Below are 19,335 nucleotides of genomic sequence, written 5' to 3'. Positions count from 1 at the left end.
GTATTGTACTGTAGATGCCTTTCCACAAGTTGTATGTTTTAAACCCTCATTGAGAAGTGTAGCTCTGCAGTTTGACACTTCCTCAGTGGTGATACCTTACTTTATCTGTTCTGTTGCTGGTAGATCTGTAGGATGTTTCCAGACTTTGCTGTTTCGAATAACTCTGACTTAATATTCTTATACATGTTTCCTCATATACATGGACCTTCTTTGGGAGTATTTTTGAGTGTATTCATAGCTATAGGGTATATGCTGTGTCAGCTCCACTGGATTTTCCCAGATTACCAATTAATTGTTCCAAATTATACCAATAGTCAGTGCAGGTTCTTGTTACTTTACATTCTTGCCCAAATTGGGAACTCTTAGACTTTTAAAAATTCTCCCAGTCCCATTTCTGTGAAATGGTATCTCACTGTGGTTTTAATTTATATTTCCTTGTTAGTAATGAACTTGAACATCTTCTCGTGTATTGATAATTTGTGTTCTGGGACTTCCGTGTTCATATTCATTGCCCATTTTTCTATTACAGTTTATCTTTCTCTTATTCCTTTATAAAGAGTCCTATGTATCCAGGAATCAAGTTATTTTATCAGGTAATATGTGTGTCACTCCCAAGTTTATCTTCTCTCTTTCTTTACTAATGGAAGTTCTTTTTTTTTTTTTTTAAGATTTTATTTATTTATTCATGAGAGACACAGAAAGAGAGAGGCAGGGATCCCTGGGTGGTGCAGCGGTTTAGCTCCTGCCTTTGGCTCAGGGCACGATCCTGGAGACCCAGGATTGAATCCCACGTCGGGCTCCCGGTGCGTAGAGCCTGCTTCTCCCTCTGCCTATGTCTCTGCCTCTCTCTCTCTCTCTCTCTCTCTCTCTGCGTGTGTGACTATCGTAAATAAATAAAAATTTAAAAAAAAAAAAAAAGAAAGAGAGAGGCAGAGACATAGGTAGAGGGAGAAACAGGCCCCTTGCAGGGAGCCCTATGTGGGACTCAATCCTGGCACTCCGGGATCACAACCTGAGCTGAAGGCGGATACTCAACCGATGAGCCACCCAGGTGTCCCACTAATGGAAGTTCTTAATTAATGAAATAAAATCTGTCAGTCTTTTGCTTTTATGATTTTTATCTTCATGCTGTGTCATGTTGAAATGATCCTTTCTACCCTTTGATCCGTGAGGGAAGGACTTGGTCCTCCTTGTCCTGTATCCTCAGCACACTGGGGCCCAACATGTATTTATTGAATAGAAGCATGAATTTCTAATGGTTAACTTTTGTCTTTTTTTTTTTTTTTGTAAAACTTTATCAGGGGTTTGGTCTTTTTTTTTTTAAGATTTTATTTATTTAAAAAAAGATTTTATTTATTTATAAAAGAGAGAGCACAGAGGGAGAGGGAGAAGCAGACTCCCTGCTGAGCAGATAACTCTGCTATTGGGCTTGATCCCAGGATCCTGAGATCATGACCAGAGCCAAAGGTAGATGCTTAACTGACAGCCATCTAGGCGTCCCAGAGATTTGCTTTTCAATAGACTTTCTTTTTAAGTAGCCTAACAAGGGACTTGAACTCACAACCCTGAGATAAGAGTTGGCTACTTAACTCCAGGCACCCCTTTAATAGACTTTTTAATGAATGTTTGACTCTGCTGATCCTTTTTATTTTATCTTGATCTAGTTCATTGACTTTTTTTTTTTTTACACTTCATTTCTTTCCTTTATTGGTTTTGGAGTTTATTCTGTTCTTTTTTATTGAGTATTAAGTTTTACCACAGTGATACATGCATTTCGTGAAACTACTTTGTTTATTACAAAAAAAAAAAAAAAGAGTGACCTCATTGTCCTCCCTTTTCCCTGTTCTCCCTTCTGGAGAGGTAGCCACTTTTCGCTGACTATTTGATGTATTTGCTTCCAAATAATGATGTTTCTGTTATCCCTAACCTAAGAGTTCCCTTAGACCTCTTTGTAGTCAGTCCCTGGCCCCACCCCTAGCACCAGGCAACCCAGATTTTATAGGAACAGAACCACACAGCACATACCTTTCTGTGACTGACTTCTATCACTTGGCACAGCATCTTTGAGACGCCTCCTTGCCGTTTCACGTGTCAGAAGTTTTTTGTTATTGCCAAATTAGCATCCTGCCCTATGGAGATAGCCCTATTTGTTCAACTATCTTTATGGAGCACTTGGGCTATTTTCAGGTTTTGGCTAAAGCTGCTATGAACATTCCAGTACAAGGCATCGTGTGGATATATCTTAGTTCAGATGCTCTTTGTGGACCTATGTTTTCACTAAGGCATGTGCCCAAAAAGCAGAAATCCCAGGTTGTATTCTAGTTGTGTGTTTAAACCGGGAAAGTGTTTGCAGAGAACGTGAGGTCCAGGTGTTGCTTACCGGCCAGGGTAGGACTCTGGCACCATGCAGCTGAGCATCAGAACAGCAGCTGTGGGAGGGCCTGTCCCTCTTTGCTCCCAGTCCTAGGGGCAATGCTGCCTGTCTTTCACAATCCAGTATGTCGGGCATGGATTACTTTGTAGATGCCCTTCATCAGTAACTTTAAACATCTGATGAGGGATTTATTGTGACTGGATGTTGCAGTTTTCTCAAGTGCTTTTCCAAATCCTTAAGGTGCTGCAGTGGTTGATCAATTACATTGATTGGTTTTAAAATATCAAGTCAAATTTGCACTTCTGGAAAAAACCCAACTTCGTTTTGATTTACTGTTTCTAGAATATTCCTGGATTAGATTTGCTAACATTTTGTTGAGAATTATTCCATCTGTGTACATGAGGGCTATGTTAGTCTGATCTGTTCCTCGTAATATCTTTGGTTTTGGTATCAGAGTAATGTTAGCCTCAAAAGATGAATTTGGACAGTTCCCCTTCTCATTTTTGGGAAAATTTGTATAGAATTAGTATTATTTCTTCATAAAGTGCTTGGTCAACCCAGTGACAGTTTCCGGGCCAAGAATTTTCCTCATGGGAAGGTATTAAACTGCAAATTCAGCTTCACAGCTTCTCTTCAGTGGTCCACAAATTATAGCTGCCTCAGCCTTCCCAAACCCTGAGTCCTGTCAACCTCAGTTCACGGAGCCTCCTGGGCTCTGTTGGTCCTTGTGCTGTGACCTGGACACGGTCCCTAGGGACTGAATCCCTTGTCTGTTTGCTTTCCTCCAGGGATCTCCCATCTTTCCCTGTCATTTGTCAGTTACCCAGAAAGTTGTTGCTTTCTCTCTCTTTTTTTCCCCTAATTTTCTAAATGTTTTACAGTGGGAATTCTCAGAGTTTTCAAATTCTGCCATCATTTTTAATTTCCAAGGACTCTTGTTCCTCAGGATATTACTTTATTTATAAGTTCTTATTCACATTTTATAGTTAAGGTTTCTACCTTGAAAGAGAAATGACTTACAAAAACATTTTTCTTCTCCCTTTGAAAGCTCTGTGGTCTCAAATTTTCTTTTTGATTCTGTTGGTATCTCTTTCCAGTTAGAAGCTTTCCTCAGCTATCTGGTAGTCCCCGATTGTCTGCCCAGGTAAACAGTAGGAGTCCTTTTTCTTTCCAAAAGGAACTCTATGTGGGTAAGTGGGGCTTGAGTCTTTAACATGGCTCTCCTGCTGCCCGCTGCCCTGGTGTCTTCTTCGGTCTGGAGCACCTTTGATTTACTCTCTCTGAGAGGGAGAGAGGAAGAGGAAAATCCCTGAGCTCCTCCGAGTTGGGGAAGGGTCGTGGAGGCCTAAAAGCTTTGCAAACTGACCAATGCTCCATCATCCATTCCCCACTTCCTGATGTATCTGATGATGCCAGTTCCTGAAACTTCTTGTGATTTAGAAGTTAAACCCGATTAGTTTCTGGTCCCTCCCCAGGGATGACCTTTTGAGTACATTGTAAAGGGGACTTGGATCATACTGCTTGCATGTCTTGTATGAAACCCTAGAGTTATATAGGTTAAAACCATACTTTGTTTTTTTTTTTTTTTTTAATGTGAGACAATGCAGCCAGGGGTATTACTTCTTAATTGAGCCCACCCTGAAGAGACCTGGGCCCTGGTAAGAGCAGATGCTGTATGCTCAGATCTTCAGTGGGGGTCCAGTCCTCCCAACCTCAGTTCATCTTCAATGTGGGAAAACCTGCATTTGACTCCCCTCTTGATTGGATGAGTGTTCTCCTATAACACTAAACATTAAGAAGACAGATATTTTCTTTAATGTAGATAATGTGTTTTTATGATCACAATCAAGAAAAGGCTTTAATAGAATTATCCAGCAGCTGCTAGAAAAGAAAGCCAACAATTGGTTATTTTCATTGAGCCACAGTATCATTTTTGAAAGCCATCGGCCAGATTTTTTTAAGTAAAAATGTTTTGTAGTACTACTAGCCCAGAAAAACACACAAATTAGAAGTGTAAAACTCAACAAAGTTTTGCAGTGTAAATACCATATAACTGGCACCTATAACAAGAAATAGAATGTTACCAGCGTGTCAGAAACCTCCCATCCCCTCTATTTCTTTTGTTCTAAAGATAACTATTACCCTGAATGTAGCTTTGTTCTTGCCTGTTTTTGAAGTTTATGTAAATGGAATCCTACAGTATTCTTCTGTGTCTGGCTTCTTTCCTTCAATGGTATGTTTGAGATTCATCCATGTATAGCAAGAGTTGGTTCATTCTCACTGATATATTTCACTCTGTAAACCTACTGGCATTTCTACTTTTTTTTTTTTTTTTAAAGATTTTATTTATTTATTCATGAGAGACACACAGAGAGAGAGGGAGGCAGAGACACAGGCAGAGGGAGAAGCAGGCTCCATGCAGGGAGCCCAATGCGGGACTTGATCCCAGGACTCCAGGATCACGCCCTGGGCTGACGGTGACGCTAAACCGCTAAGCCACCAGAGCTGCCCCCATTTCTACTTTGTACTGTTGCTAGACATTTGATTCATTTCTAGCTTGGAGCTTTTATGATGAAGTGTACTGCTTTGAACATTCCTTTACATCTTTTAGAGAATATACGTGTACATTTCTCTTGGGTACATGGCTAGGAGTACTGTGTTCATGAGTAGGCAAGCTTTAGTCAAGACTGCGAAGTAGTTTATCAAAGTGGGTATACCAGTCCATTCATCAACCAGCAGTATGTGAGAGTTTCATATCCTCCTGTAGACCTACTTTTACCATTTAAAATTTTTTTCTACCACTTTAGAGGATTTATGGAATATCTGATTGTATTTCAACTTATGACTGATGAAATTGATCATCTTTGTTTTTAATTTTTACTATCCTCTTTTTTTTTGAAGATTTACTTATTTATTTTAGAGAGAGAGCACAAGCGGGAAGGGCAAAGGGAGAAGGGGAGAGAATCTCAAGATAACTCTGTGCTGAGTGGTTGGCCTGACTCGGTGCGTAATCTCAAAACCCTGAGATCATGACCTGAATCAAACCAAATGTCAGAGGCTAACCAACTGCACCACCCGGGCACCCCTAATATCCTCTTTTGTAAAGCACCTATAAGTTTTTTTCTTATTTTCTATATAGTTGTCTATTCTTTTCTTATTGATTTTTTTTTATTGATTGATAGGGTTGCTTATTTATTTATTTATTTATTTATTTATTTATTTATTTATAATTTTTATTTATTTATGATAGTCACAGAGAGAGAGAGAGAGAGAGGCAGAGACACAGGCAGAGGGAGAAGCAGGCTTCATGCACCGGGAACCTGACGTGGGATTCAATCCCGGGTCTCCAGGATCGTGCCCTGGGCCAAAGGCAGGCGCCAAACCGCTGTGCCACCTAGGGATCCCAGGGTTGCAAATTTATGATTTGAATCTTCAAATGTCGTGTGTGTGTGTGTGTGTGTGTGTGTATTGCAAATGTTGTTTCCCACTTTGAATAATAATTTGATAAACAAGTTCTACATTTTTAAGATAGTCCAATTAATCAAGGTGTGAGTTTTTGTGGTTTTGTGTTTGCTCCTTGTGGTTAATGCATTTTGTGTCCTTTAAGGCTTTGGAGATCTTTGTTTACCTGTAGCAGCTTTATTCTTTTGTCTTTCATACTTCAGTCTGAAATCAACATGGAGGGGATCCCTGGGTGGCGCAGCGGTTTGGCACCTGCCTTTGGCCCAGGGCGCGATCCTGGAGACCCAGGATCAAATCCCACGTCGGGCTCCCGGTGCATGGAGCCTACTTCTCCCCCTGCCTATGTCTGCCTCTCTCTCTCTCTCTCTCTCTCTCTGTGACTATCATAAATAAATTTTTTAAAAAATTGAAATCAACATGGAAAATATATTGTTCATTGTTTTTTATATGGATATCCAGATGACCCAGGATGGTTTACTGAAAAGACTGTCTTTCTCCCCCAGTATTGCACTATCTCCTTTGCCATACATGTGGCGACTACATGTGCATGAATCTGATTCTGGATTCTATAATCTCTTGCATTGGTCTATTGGTATATAGGTCTGTTTCTAGACTCTATTCTGTCTCATTCTTTTTGTCTAATACAGTACTGTTTCAATTACTCTAACATAATGATGTAAGTCCTCCAGCTTTGTTTTTTTCTTTGCTTTTAGAATTTTTGAATTGACTTTGCAGTTTCCACAAAATTCCTGCTGGGATTTTAATAAGAATTGGTCTGAGTCTGTAGCTTAAGTGGGGAGAATTGGTAATATTCCATTCTGTGAACATGTTCTATTCCTATATTTATTTAGGTTTTCTTTATGATTTCTCTTAAATTTTTTGTTGTTTTACATATATAGTTCTTACACATCTTTCATTGTATTTATTTCTGAGTATTTTTTGCTTTTGATTACAATTATAAATGTCTTTTGAAAGTTTTGTTTTCCAATTATTTGTTACTGGTATACAGATAGACTGTTGGTTTTTATATATTGATCTTATGTCCAGCAGCTTTACTAAATTTCCTTATGAATGCCAACCATATTGTAGAATATTTTGTTGTTTTATACAAATATAATCGTATTATCTGAGAATAATATTTTTATTCTTTCTTTACCTTGTACTGATTAAGACTCCAGTACAACAATAAATATGAATTGTAATAATGGGGTGCCTGGCTGCTTCAGTCAAAGAATATGTGTCTCTTGATCTCAGGGTCATGTATTTGAGCCCCACATTAGGTGTAGAGATTACTTACATAAATTTTTAAAAAATGAAAACAAATTGTGATAACAGACTTTTTCTCATTGCAGTCTCAGGGGAATGTTTTCAATATTTTACAATTAACTGTGATGTTTTGTGTAGGTTTTTTGTAGGTACTCTAGCAGATTAAGGACGTTATGTTCTACTCCTACTTTATGAGTTTTTATCATGACTGGGTATTGAATTGGATCATGTGCCTTTTCAGCATCTATTGAAAGAATGATGTTATTTTTCCCCTGTATTTTGTTAATGTAGTGAATGACATTGAGTGATTGAAATGTGAAAATAATGTTGAATTTCAACTTATTTTTGATCCATTATCCTTTTTTATTCACTTTTTTATATTCCTTTTGCTGAATATTTCTTTTAGGAATTTTACATCTGTGTTTATGAGAAAGAATGGCCTGTGATTTTTTTTTTTTTTTTAATTATCCTCATCAGATTTCTGGCAGGTTATACTAACTTCATAAAACCAATTAAAAATGTTTATTCTCTTCTGTTCTCTGAAAGAGTTTGTGTAATATTGGTGTTATTTTTTTTCCTAAATGTTTAGACAGATTTACTAGTGAAGCCATCTCTGGCTGGCAATTTCATTGTGAGAAGGTTTTATTTTTATTTTTTTAAGATTTATATATTTATTTATTTGAGAGAGTATGTGCATAAGTGCAGGTGTAGGGAGTAAGAGGGGGAGAGAGAGAGAAAATCCTCAAGCAGACTCCCCACTGAGCAAAGAGCCCGATGTAGGGCTCGATCCCATGACCCGAAGATCATGACCTGAGCCAAAATCAAGTCTGCTACTTACCCTACTGAGCCTCTAGGTGCCCCTATGAGAAGGTTTTATTATTATTATTTTTTATTTTTTCCTATGAGAAGGTTTTAAATTGAAGATTCAGTTTATTTACTAGCTGTAGGACCATTCAAAAAAGATTTTTTTTTACCTTTCTAGGAATTTGAGCCATTTGTCTAAATGGCTAAATTTATTAGCATAGAGTTTCCTCATTACATTATTGTTTTATAAGTCTCTGGAATCAATCCTGATGTCATCTTTATCATTATTGATATTAGTGATATATGCCTTCTTTCTGTTCTTGATTAGTCTGGCTAGAAGTCTGTCAATTTTTATTGAGTTATTATAATAAGAAAGGTTCTTTCTTTCCTTTGTGTTTCATTTACTATTTTTCTAATTTCTTAAGATACACATTTCCTTCTACAAATGGCTGTACCTGCATCCTATCAGTTTCATTTCATATTTTTATCATTTAAATTATTTCTAATTTTGTGATTTCTTTCATCTATCAGTTATTTAGAAATGTGTTGTTTAATTTAGAAATATCTGTGGATTTTTTCAGTATCTTTTTGGTATTTTGGTGTTCATTTCCAGCTTAATTCCACTGAGTTCAGAGAACATATTCTGAATGCTCGGAGTCATGTGAAATGTATCATTTACAGCTCAATATGACATCAGTTTAGGTAAATGTTTTGTATGCACTAATAATATGTACTTTGTCATTGTTGAGTATGCAGTTTTCAAGCCTATTTATTGAGTCAGATTTGTTTATCAGATTGTTAAGATCATCCCTGTTCTTTAAGATTTCATTTCTGAGTTACTGAGTTATCTTACTAGGATTGTTAAGATTTCTCTGTTTTTGCTCTTCATTTTCTCAGCTTCTACTTCATACATTGTGAAGTTATGTACAAATGTAGATTTGTTATATGTTCCTGGAGAAATATCCCTTCTGTCAATACGAAATATCTGAAAGTCTATTTTTCTTAGATTGTAAAGTTTGTCTGATACATACACCAGCTTTCTTGTGGTTAGTGCTTGAATGATAAATCCTTTTCTATGTTTCTATGTCTGTATTTTGATATTTCTCTTCTAATAAACATTTAGTTGGATTTTTAAAAATCTAGTCTTACAATCTTAGTTTTTTTTTAAAGATTTTATTTATTTATTCATGAGAGGCACAGAGAGAGAGGCAGAGACACAGGCAGAGGGAGAAGCAGGCTCCCCACCGAGCAAGGGGCCTGATGTGGGACTTAATCCCGGGACCCCGGGATCATGCCCTGAGCCAAAGACAGATGTTCAACCGCTGAGCCACCCAGGCACTCCCAATCTTAGTTTTTAATCAGATATTTAAACCAGTTACTAATATATAGTAACTAGATCGGATGTCTGTTATCTTAGTATTTATTTTCTGTTTTACTCACCTACTTTAAATTATCTTTTGTCTTCCATTTTTCCTTCTCTTGCTTTATTTTCATCCTTTATTGCTTGTTAATATATCTTCTGTAACTATTAGACTTTATTGCTAGTACCTTAAAATATTAACTCCATTTTCTTCTACCTTTCATGTTATGTTTTCTATGTATTTCCTTACATAAATATTTCAACCTCCCAAGACCTAATTATTGTGTGCAATAATACTTAAATGTATTCACATATTCTCTTTTCCTTTTGTTTTTCATTCCTTCTTACATTTCCATGTTTCCACCTGGGGTTTTCTTATGCCTAGACCATTCTTATCATTGTTTTTTTCTTTTTAAATATAGGTCTGTTGGTGACACAGTTTCTATTTGTATAGAACTGCCAATTTCGTATTCACTTTTTAAGGATATTTTCTTTCTGTTGAATTCTATTTGGCAATTATGTTCTTTTCAACACTTTCAATGTTATTTTGTTGTCCTCTGGTTTCCATTGTTTTTGTTGAAAAGACAGCTGTCAGTCTTTAAAAGTAATGCATTTTTTTTCCTCTCAAGCAGCTGTCAAGATAAACTTAGGTTTTCAGTAGTTTTGTGCTTAGGTGGATTTTCTTTGTATTTCTCCTGCTTGAAATCTCTAGTGCTTCTCAAATTCATTTTTCAGCCTTTATTTTTTTTCAAATAGCATTTTTGTCTTATTTGTTTCCTTCCTCCATCCCGGAACTCATCACATATATGTTCAGTCTCTTCATCATGTCTTCTATGTCTCCTTTTTAATTTTTTTCAGCAAGTCTTACCAGATGTTTTCTGCTTATGTGTTTTTCCAGGGCACTATTGCTGCCTTCTGCCATGTCCAATATACTATTAAATCTATCTGTTCAGTTCTTAATTTCAATTAGTATATTCTTTATATATTCTTCATTGTATTCTTTCTAGAATTTTCACTTGATTCATTGGTTCCAATAATCTGTTGAAATTCTCATTTTTATTTGTTTTATTGAACATATTAATCACACTTATCTTAAAATCCATGTCTGATAACTTTGGTATCTGAGTTCTGTGGGTCTTTGTCTATTTTCCGTTTTTCCTCTTAACTTAATTTCTTAGTACTCTTGGTACATTTTTATTAAATCCCTGATACTGTATTTAAAGAAGTGAAGAAGCTCTGGGTGATGTTATATGCCTCCAGAGAAGATTTGCCTTTTCTTCTGGCGGATAGCTAGAATGCAAGGGAACCACCTTAATCTAGCCAAAGAAATGTTAGCGGGAGATAGGGTTATGGTGTTTATAAAGCTTTGCCTATCTCTTGTTTGTCCATGCTAGTAGGTTGTAGCCCTCCAGGAATGCCTACTGAGAGCTTTACATGTTTACTAAGATGACTACCTCCTTCTTTGGAAGATCCTGATCTCAGTTTTTAGCTCCATATTTTCTTAAGACTAGAAAATTTTGAAATTGTGCTTAGCTTTGGTCTCTTGCCCTGTGAAGTTTTAGAATTCAGCAAATTCTATAAGGAAAAAAAAAAGTAAGTATTGGGATTGCCTTTCTGTATTTCCCTTCTCTTTCAAATATTAGATTATCAGGTTGGCTTCAAGTGACATCTGATGCCTTTAGACAGAATTTTTGTTTATCAATTAAGATTTTCCAGTTGTTTTCTGCAGGAATGTCAGCCAGAGCCTACTTTATCAGGTCCAGAAGTGACAGTCAGCCTTAAGGTGTTAAGATTTGGCAATCCTGGTGTTTAACTGACCATTCTTTGTTTTGAGCAACATTATTTGAGTTCACCAGGATTTTACCCTTAAAATGCACCTGTTTAACTTTCTTTTCCAGATAAGTAAAGAGGTTTGTTAGTTTAGTTTTATTGATTATAGCTCTTTGTAGTTTTTCTGGAGTGTATAGGGGGAAAAAAGTTATGAGGGAGGCTTGTTCTTGATAGGATTTTCCAGTAATCTTTGCCCTTCACGTGGAAGATCAACTTTCTTTTCCAGATAAGTAAAGAGGTTTGTTAGTTTAATTTTATTGATTATAGCTCTTTGTAGTTTTTCTGGAGTGTATAGGGGGGAAAAAGTTATGAGGGAGGCTTGTTCTTGATAGGATTTTCCAGTAATCTTTGCCCTTCATGTGGAAGATCAATGAGGGAAATCTTTATATTCTGGTATCTAGCTCTTATTTCATTTCTTAATACAAGGCCTTAAATAGACTTAATGTAAAAGGCAGGCATTCACAAATATGTAAGAAAAACTAGTATACAGTCTAGAACTCTGCTTGTTAATACTGACATACTTCATTCTGTTGTGCTATGTGCAGATATGCATTTTTTACAAACTGAAGATTTGTGGCAACCTTGCATCAAGCAAGTCTGTTGGTGCCGTTTTTCTGACAGTGTTGGCTCACTTTGTGTCTCTGTGTCACATTTTGGTAATTCTGGCAATAAAGTTGAAAACCTCTGGAAAGGATTCACTATTCTAGATGCCATTAAGAACATTCATAATTTATGGTCAGAGATCAAAATACCAATTTTAATAGGAGTTTGGAAGTTGAGTCCAACCCCATTGATGACTTGGAGAGGGGTTCAAGACTTCAGTGGAGGAAATCACTGCAGATGTGGTAGAAAGAGCAAGAGAACTAGCATTAGAAGTGGACCCTTAAGACATGACCAAATTGCTGCAAGCTTATGAGACAACTGGAACAAATGAGCTGCTTCTTAAGATGAGCAAAGACTGTGGTTTCTTGAGATGGAATCTACTCCTGGTGAGGATGCTGTGAAGGTTGTTGACATAACAACACAGGATTTAGAATATGACATAAAGTTAGTTGATAAAGCTGTGTCAGAGTTTGAGAGATTGACTCTAATTTTGAATGAAGTTCTACTGTGGGTAAAATCCTGTCAAACAGAATCACATGCTACAGAGAAATCATGCATGAAAGGGAAATGTCTATCAATACAGTAAACTTCATTGTTATCTTATTTGAAGAAATTGTCACAGTCACCCCAACCTTCAGCAGCCATCATTCAGCAGCCATCAACACTGAGGCAAGACCCTCCACCAGCCAAAAGGTTTCACTGAAAGCTTAGAGGCTGGTTAGCATCTTTTAGCAATAAAGTACTTTTTAATTGTGGTATATACACTGTTTTTCTAGACATAATGCTATGCTACTTAATAGTACAGTGTAGTATAAACATTACTTTTACATGCTCTGGGAAATCCAAAAAATAATTTGACTCACTTTGTTGCAATATTCACTTTATTGCAGCAGTCTGGAACTAAACCTGCAGTATCTCTGAGGTATGCCTGTACTATGAAACCAAATGAGACAATTGTTGAGAAAGTACAGAATGTGTCTATGGGAAGAGAAAGCATTCTGTCAGGTAACACACGGGACCATGGCTCTTAGCCCAGTTGCAGAGTCCCATGTCTGGCGACTGGTATACAGCCCGGGGCCAGGGCCTCACCCTCTAAGATATATTGGGTATATCCAGGCAGATTGGCTGCTATGTTTCTCATTTTCCGCCTTCACATATACATCCTTGAGGTGTGTTTTCCTCATATAGATGTTACATTATTCATAGAGGTTTAAAGACTTTACTTCCTTACCAGTAGTAGGAGGTCCTCATTTTATTAGTAGATATGAGTGTTTTATGCATCCTTCATAGTGGCTTTTTTACTACCCATCTGAATGCTAAAATGAGTCTATAAAACATAAAAATGTTGCTTTTAGTAGTTATGGGAGTTGAATTACTTTTCTACCAAGTGCTAACCACTAGTTTCCCTGGTTTCTTGAGGACACATCTAGGTTATTTTAAAGACCATACCACTAAAATAGACAAGGTACCTTTTTTCTAATCTATTAGTATAGTAGGGTCTGTGTAGGCTTTGGAGGCTTAGAAAGTCCGGCAACTTCTCTGTAATCACAAAGAAAATATTGTACTCAGGATCCCAACCTAGGCCTGTGGCTTCTTTACTCAAGCTCCCAAGCTATCCTGCTGCATACATTTTACATTAAGTCAACCCCTTCCTGCCACATCCTCTGTTCACCTCTCTTCCCTTTCCTTTCTGATCATCACTTCAGGAAGCCTTCAAAACCGTAGCCTCTTTGGTAGCATTATACACAGGCTCATCTTCTTACCCCAACTAGATAAAACAGATATGTTTATGTTTGTTGTCTTTCAGACTGGATGACAACACCTGTGAGTAAGAAATCTACTCCCAAGGTGGATATTCCTGACCAAGACGATAGTCACTGGAAATGTGATGGCCTATTGAAATGGCAGTATGGAGGCCAGGTGGCACTTGCTCACCAGAAAACCCCCTCTGTCTTCAGCGCCCAGGCAGGAGATGAACCTGGGAAGCACTACACTGTGGGCTCATCTTTTGTTCAGAGTCAGAGATTTCAATATAGCAAAAAAGCCTTCGAGTGTAGTGAGTGTGGAAAAGTCTTCACTAAGAGTTCAACCCTTAATAAACATCAGAAAGTCCATACTGAAAAACTTAATGCAAATCGGAAAACTGTTATTAAAGAGAAACGATATGAATGTAGAGAGTGTGGGAAAGCCTTTCATCAGAGTACACACCTCATCCATCACCAAAGAATTCACACTGGCGAGAAACCGTATGAATGTAAGGAATGTGGCAAGGCCTTCTCCGTGAGTTCCTCACTTACTTACCACCAGAAAATTCACACCGGAGAGAAACCTTTTGAATGCAACTTATGTGGAAAAGCTTTTATCCGAAACATACACCTTGCCCACCATCATAGAATACACACTGGAGAGAAGCCTTTTAAATGTAACATATGTGACAAAGCCTTTGTGTGCAGGGCACATCTTACCAAACACCAGAATATTCATAGTGGAGAGAAGCCCTATAAATGTAATGAATGTGGGAAAGCCTTTAATCAGAGCACAAGTTTTCTTCAGCATCAAAGAATTCACACTGGAGAGAAGCCCTTTGAATGTAACGAATGTGGGAAGGCCTTCAGGGTGAACTCTTCTCTTACTGAACATCAGAGAATTCATACTGGAGAGAAACCTTATAAGTGTAGTGAATGTGGGAAAGCTTTCAGGGATAATTCATCCTTTGCTCGACATCGGAAAATTCACACTGGAGAGAAACCGTACAGATGTGGTTTGTGTGAGAAAGCCTTTAGGGACCAATCAGCCCTAGCCCAACATCAGAGAATTCATACTGGGGAGAAACCTTATACATGTAATATATGTGAGAAAGCCTTCAGTGACCATTCAGCCCTCACTCAACATAAGAGAATCCACACTAGAGAAAAACCTTATAAATGTAAAATCTGTGGCAAAGCCTTTATTCGAAGCACACACCTTACCCAACATCAGAGGATTCACACAGGAGAGAAGCCCTATAAATGTAATAAATGTGGGAAAGCTTTCAACCAGACTGCAAACCTCATTCAGCATCAGAGACATCACATTGGAGAAAAGTGATAGGATTATAGTTTATATGGCAGAGCTTTGAGACTAAGTATGTTCATTATTGAATGTAAGAGTGTTCGTTCCAGAAAATAGCCATGAAAGCTTACCTGAAGATGGTCTTTTTATTTACTGAAAATCAACCTTCATGGTATTATGGGTTTGAGAATTTAAGAATGGCATGCATTCCTCCTAGTTCAGAACTGCCTCAATTTAATAGCAGTAATATTTATTTAGCCTAAATTATCAAGTATCATGACCAAAATGAAGCTTCATTAGCAAGATAGAAATAAGTTGATCAAATTTGCATTTTGACTCTTAAGAGAGATTGTAAAATTGTAAAAGATCAGATCAAGAAGCAAAGGAAGAAAAAAAGTAAGAAATTGGTCTATAAGCATTTCATTCACTTCTCTTATATAAGAGGGTTTCTACTTTTAATGGAACCCTTTGTTCTCGCCCCACCCACTTTCCCAGCATAAGGAAAGTGCAGTCACGCATGCATTGGCCCCAGAGTTAAATTATGTTTCCCACCTTCTGTTTCAAACCATCTTGTCAGATCTCCCCGACTTACATGTCCACTGGCTGCTTACCTGTATTCTGGGACAGCTCATTTGAATAGTGGGTCTCTTGATTTAGCACCTCCTAACCGGTGACCTCGTGTCACTTATTATCACCCCATTTTCCATTGGGGAATGTGGTGACCTAGCTTCGTACACAGTCCGTGATTCTGGATGTAGCACCCAGACCCAACTTTCAGAACTCTAGACCCCCCCCCCCCACCCCCGGGAGGCAGAGGTCAATCAAGCTTCTTGAATTACACAATTCCTCTGGGCCTCACCTCAACTCTGAAACTGGGATGGTACCTTCAGGTAGGGGCTTAGTTTGTGTAGACATTACCTCCAGTTATTCTGCAGTACTTCCCCACACACAGTGGTCAGGCCTGATCAGCTTCAGACGTGACAGTGCAACCACCTAGTGGTGTTCTAGGCCACCTCCACTTCTGTGACTTGCCATTTCCTAATGTGCAACTGACACAAGAAGTTAGAGCCCCAAAGCCAGTTCTCAGAAACCCTGGCCCATTCTGTTTCCCTTGGGTGACTGTCCTCTGTGCCTATTGCACTAGAGTATATATTTGTTACCCCCCACCCCCGGAATATGAACCACTGTATCCTAGTCCCTGCCCTTTTGTGTCCAATTTCCTGAAAGTATCAACTGTGTTCACAGATAAACAGCTTTGAATTTCTGCTTTTGCATTTAAAAGTAGGGATTTCCCCTCGTCCTTCTGTGTTACCCCACTATTTAAAGACTGCCATTTTGAGAGTGGTGAGCTATCTGTGGGGTCATTCCATGGGTCAGGAGGTGGTCAAAAGCATTATGATGTTCTCTGGCAGGGCACTGTCCATGCTCAAAAGTTTTAGTAATACTCTGTTCCTGCAGGTATAGTTCCTTTTCCATCTTGGGTCCTTCATTGCTCTCAGTAGAAATCAGAGATAAAACAACGTGTGTGCCTTCACATACACCACCTCTTCTAGCACTGTCCCCTTCCCCACCACAAAGAATGGGGAGCCTGCTGTACTGCAAACCGGAACATACCACATCATGAAAATGGCAGAGCAAGTTCAGCCGTTGCTCTGGGAAATGGAGTGGCAGGTCCTTGGTCCGTGGAGGTGTCCAAGTTGGGCAGCCCACTGGCCCCCCAGATACTGCACCTCGACTTCAAGTTACAGAAGAGGACAGTCTATCCTGGTGGCATCAGTGGACTCCAGGTTGAACACAGAGTTGGAAGCTTCCAGAAGCTCTGAACCCTAAGTTCTCTAAATTCGGCTTGCATCAAATAAAGGCCACCAATGTGGGCAGGCATCTCCTGTGAGGTGATCAGCAGTCATACTTTCTTCCCTATGAAGCTGCAGGTGGAGCAGCATTTTGGGGGGTGACTGGGAGCCCTTTGTAGGCTGGGCCAGCACATGCTCACCTACAGCCTCACAGGCCTAGCAGCCCCAGATGCCACAATATACTTCAAGATCTGCTCACTGCTACAGATCACTGCCTTCAGAACTAACCCTATGGCCTGGCTGGTCCTAATAATCACCCTTACCTTGAATCCCTGTGGAACCCTGCTTGACTGAGTTTATTGTTAACTAGTTTTTCTTGGGCACCTGCAGTTGAGCCATGGCCAAGACCTGCTGCCCTCTGAGAGTCTCCTTCATCCCAGTGATGGCCCCAGCAGCTGTTCCTGCATCAGGAGCAGTGCAGCTGAAAGGCCCTCAATCTGGGACTCCTCCCTGCCCTGTCAATGCACAGAGTTTCCAGCACCCTCATGACTACACCATATCAAGATAATGAATGAGCCAGTCTCCCCACCCCCTCATAGGGACCGAAGAGAGAGGAGCCAAAGGAGCAGACCTAGAACCCATCTCCCACATCAGAGCTCCCCTGGCCTCCTGTGGAATCAAACAGCCTGTGGGCAAACTCAGGGCAAGGGTTGGAGAAGAGGATTAGCACTTAGACTTTGCTAAATTCCTCACTGTGGACTCCTGTGCACACCCCTGAAACTGCCAGGTCTTGGGGAAAAATAATTGCTCCCAGTTTCTCTTTACACATTCCTCTAATGCTCTCGTATCAGGTTTTCCCGTCTCCAACTGATAGATTTGGCACCTGGGTTCTCCCTCGCCACCTGAGTTAGCCTAGCTCTGACAGCAGTGTCTACCCAAGACCATCCCTTCCTCCATATTCAGCAACAGCTTTTAGAATGGCACCTTGACCCCCAGCAGACTGGGGCTTCACAGTTACTGTGCCTGAGCCCCAGAGTTTCAGAACAAGACAGTCCGAAACTGCATGCATCTTTGGTTAAGAAAACAATTTAATTCCCTTAAACATAAATTTCCTCTAAGTGCATTGCCTCCAGCTGTCTTCTTTCCTACCCCCTCTGCACTTTGCCCTCCCCTTCCTTCTAGTCAGCAAGGCCATGTGGACCATAAAACCCTCCTGCCCTACTCTAGCCTACAGTGGGAGGGGTCCCAGCTTCTGGCCCCACCTCCACTTCTGCTAAATATATTTTTGGTGATATTTTTACTTTTAGTATTTTTATACCAGTTTGTGAAGGGAAAAGAAAATATACAAGGTTTGATTGTTTCCCATCACTCATGAACTTCTCTTGGTGTGCTAATGACCACTCTCTGCTTGGGCCAGGATTTGGTCAGTTGGGCATATTCCTCCTTACCCTGTCTACCACTCATCACTATTCTTAAAATATTGTTGCCATAGAATAATCCATTAGTGTGTCTTTCTGAAAATAAATGAGAAAAGTTCAGTGCCCTCAGAGGTACAGGCTGCATTTGTGTTACCTGGTTATCGTTAAGTCGTGGCCAAAAGTAGTGTTTCCAAGTGTTTTTGTCTTTATATGGCCCTAACTGCCTACAATGAGCATCCAAACCTACCTGGCTCCAGAAACCATAGTTCAGGCTGTGGAATATAAAGAGTTGTATCCCCAGTTGCTGGGGAAAGCAGTTAATATTTGAGGACATCCTTCAGGCCAGGTTCTGTTGTAAGCATGTATTAACTCAGTCCTCACAATTACATGAGACTGCCCCATCCCCACTTGAAAGTTGGACACAGAGGTTAAAAAACATTTCAGAAGTTGCACAGCTGGTAACATGCATGATTGGAGGACTTGACCCAAGCAGTGCAGCCCCAAGGCACACATGCCTACCTGCTGCACTCAGTTCTCTCCTTCGTGGACACATTCTAGTTCACCCTGCAGGACTGCTTGACTCCAGATGTTGGAGTGGGGCTGATCTGACTATTGATGGATGGGAGGCTATTGCAGCAAGTCTCCAGTTGCATGGTTTTCCATACTCACTTCTTCCACAAAAAGACATTTCCTCTGCCCTGGGTTGGCAAGGTATAAAGGGTCTGGGTGCTCCTCTAACCTGAGAGTATAAGAACTGTGGGTTCACAAACAACAGTCAGTCCTGGATAACTCGCGGGCACAGCCTGATAACCCATGGTGGGTCCTGGATGCAGGCCAAATGAGAGTAATTACTAGGAGCACGCTTCTGGAGGTATTCCAAAAGCAGAAAGCCAAAGCTAGCAGCTAGAGAACAATAGCCCTCGATAGTTTCTGCCAAGCATAGTACATACACAGAGGGTATGCACACATCTAGATACTGCTTTTATGGAACTTAAATATGGAAGGCAAGTATTGCAAAATGAAGCCATTAATTAGCAAAATAATTTTAGTTTGTGGGATGAGGACACAGGTGGGGTACCACAAAAGAGAGCTATAATGATCATGTGGTTGCATCAGGCTTTACTAGAATTAATCAACAATAATCACAAAGCACAGTTGACTGAGACAGGGAAAGAGATTTGGACACACAGGCAGGAACTAGCTGGGGCTGGTTAAGTGCCTTTATTATTTTTTTAAGATTTTGTTTGAGAGCGAGCACTGAGCAGGGAGCCTGATGTGGGGCTCCATTTCAGGACCCTGGGATTGCAACCTGAGCTGAAGGCAGGCGCTTAACAGACTGAGCCCCTGGTTAAGTGCCTTTAAAGAGGTGTGGGT

The 19,335-nt window shown here is 39.5% G+C and overlaps 1 protein-coding gene across 3 annotated transcripts in view; it reads left to right on the top strand.

Moving 5' to 3' along the window:
* ZNF454 (zinc finger protein 454) overlaps positions 1–18,096 on the top strand; it is a 57,584-nt gene extending 39,488 nt beyond the window's left edge. For all 3 annotated transcript variants that reach the window (XM_049116494.1, XM_025446601.3, XM_025446602.2), the window contains one exon: positions 13,507–18,096. In XM_049116494.1, the coding sequence (XP_048972451.1) occupies positions 13,507–14,786 (1,280 nt within the window). In that variant the 3' untranslated portion in view covers positions 14,787–18,096. The remainder of the gene's footprint in view (positions 1–13,506) is intronic.
* The last annotated feature ends 1,239 nt before the right edge of the window (positions 18,097–19,335 follow it).

This window comes from Canis lupus, chromosome 11 (assembly GCF_003254725.2).
Source record: "Canis lupus dingo isolate Sandy chromosome 11, ASM325472v2, whole genome shotgun sequence".
Lineage (NCBI taxonomy): Eukaryota > Metazoa > Chordata > Mammalia > Carnivora > Canidae > Canis > Canis lupus.
This window is presented reverse-complemented; position numbering and strand designations above follow the sequence as displayed.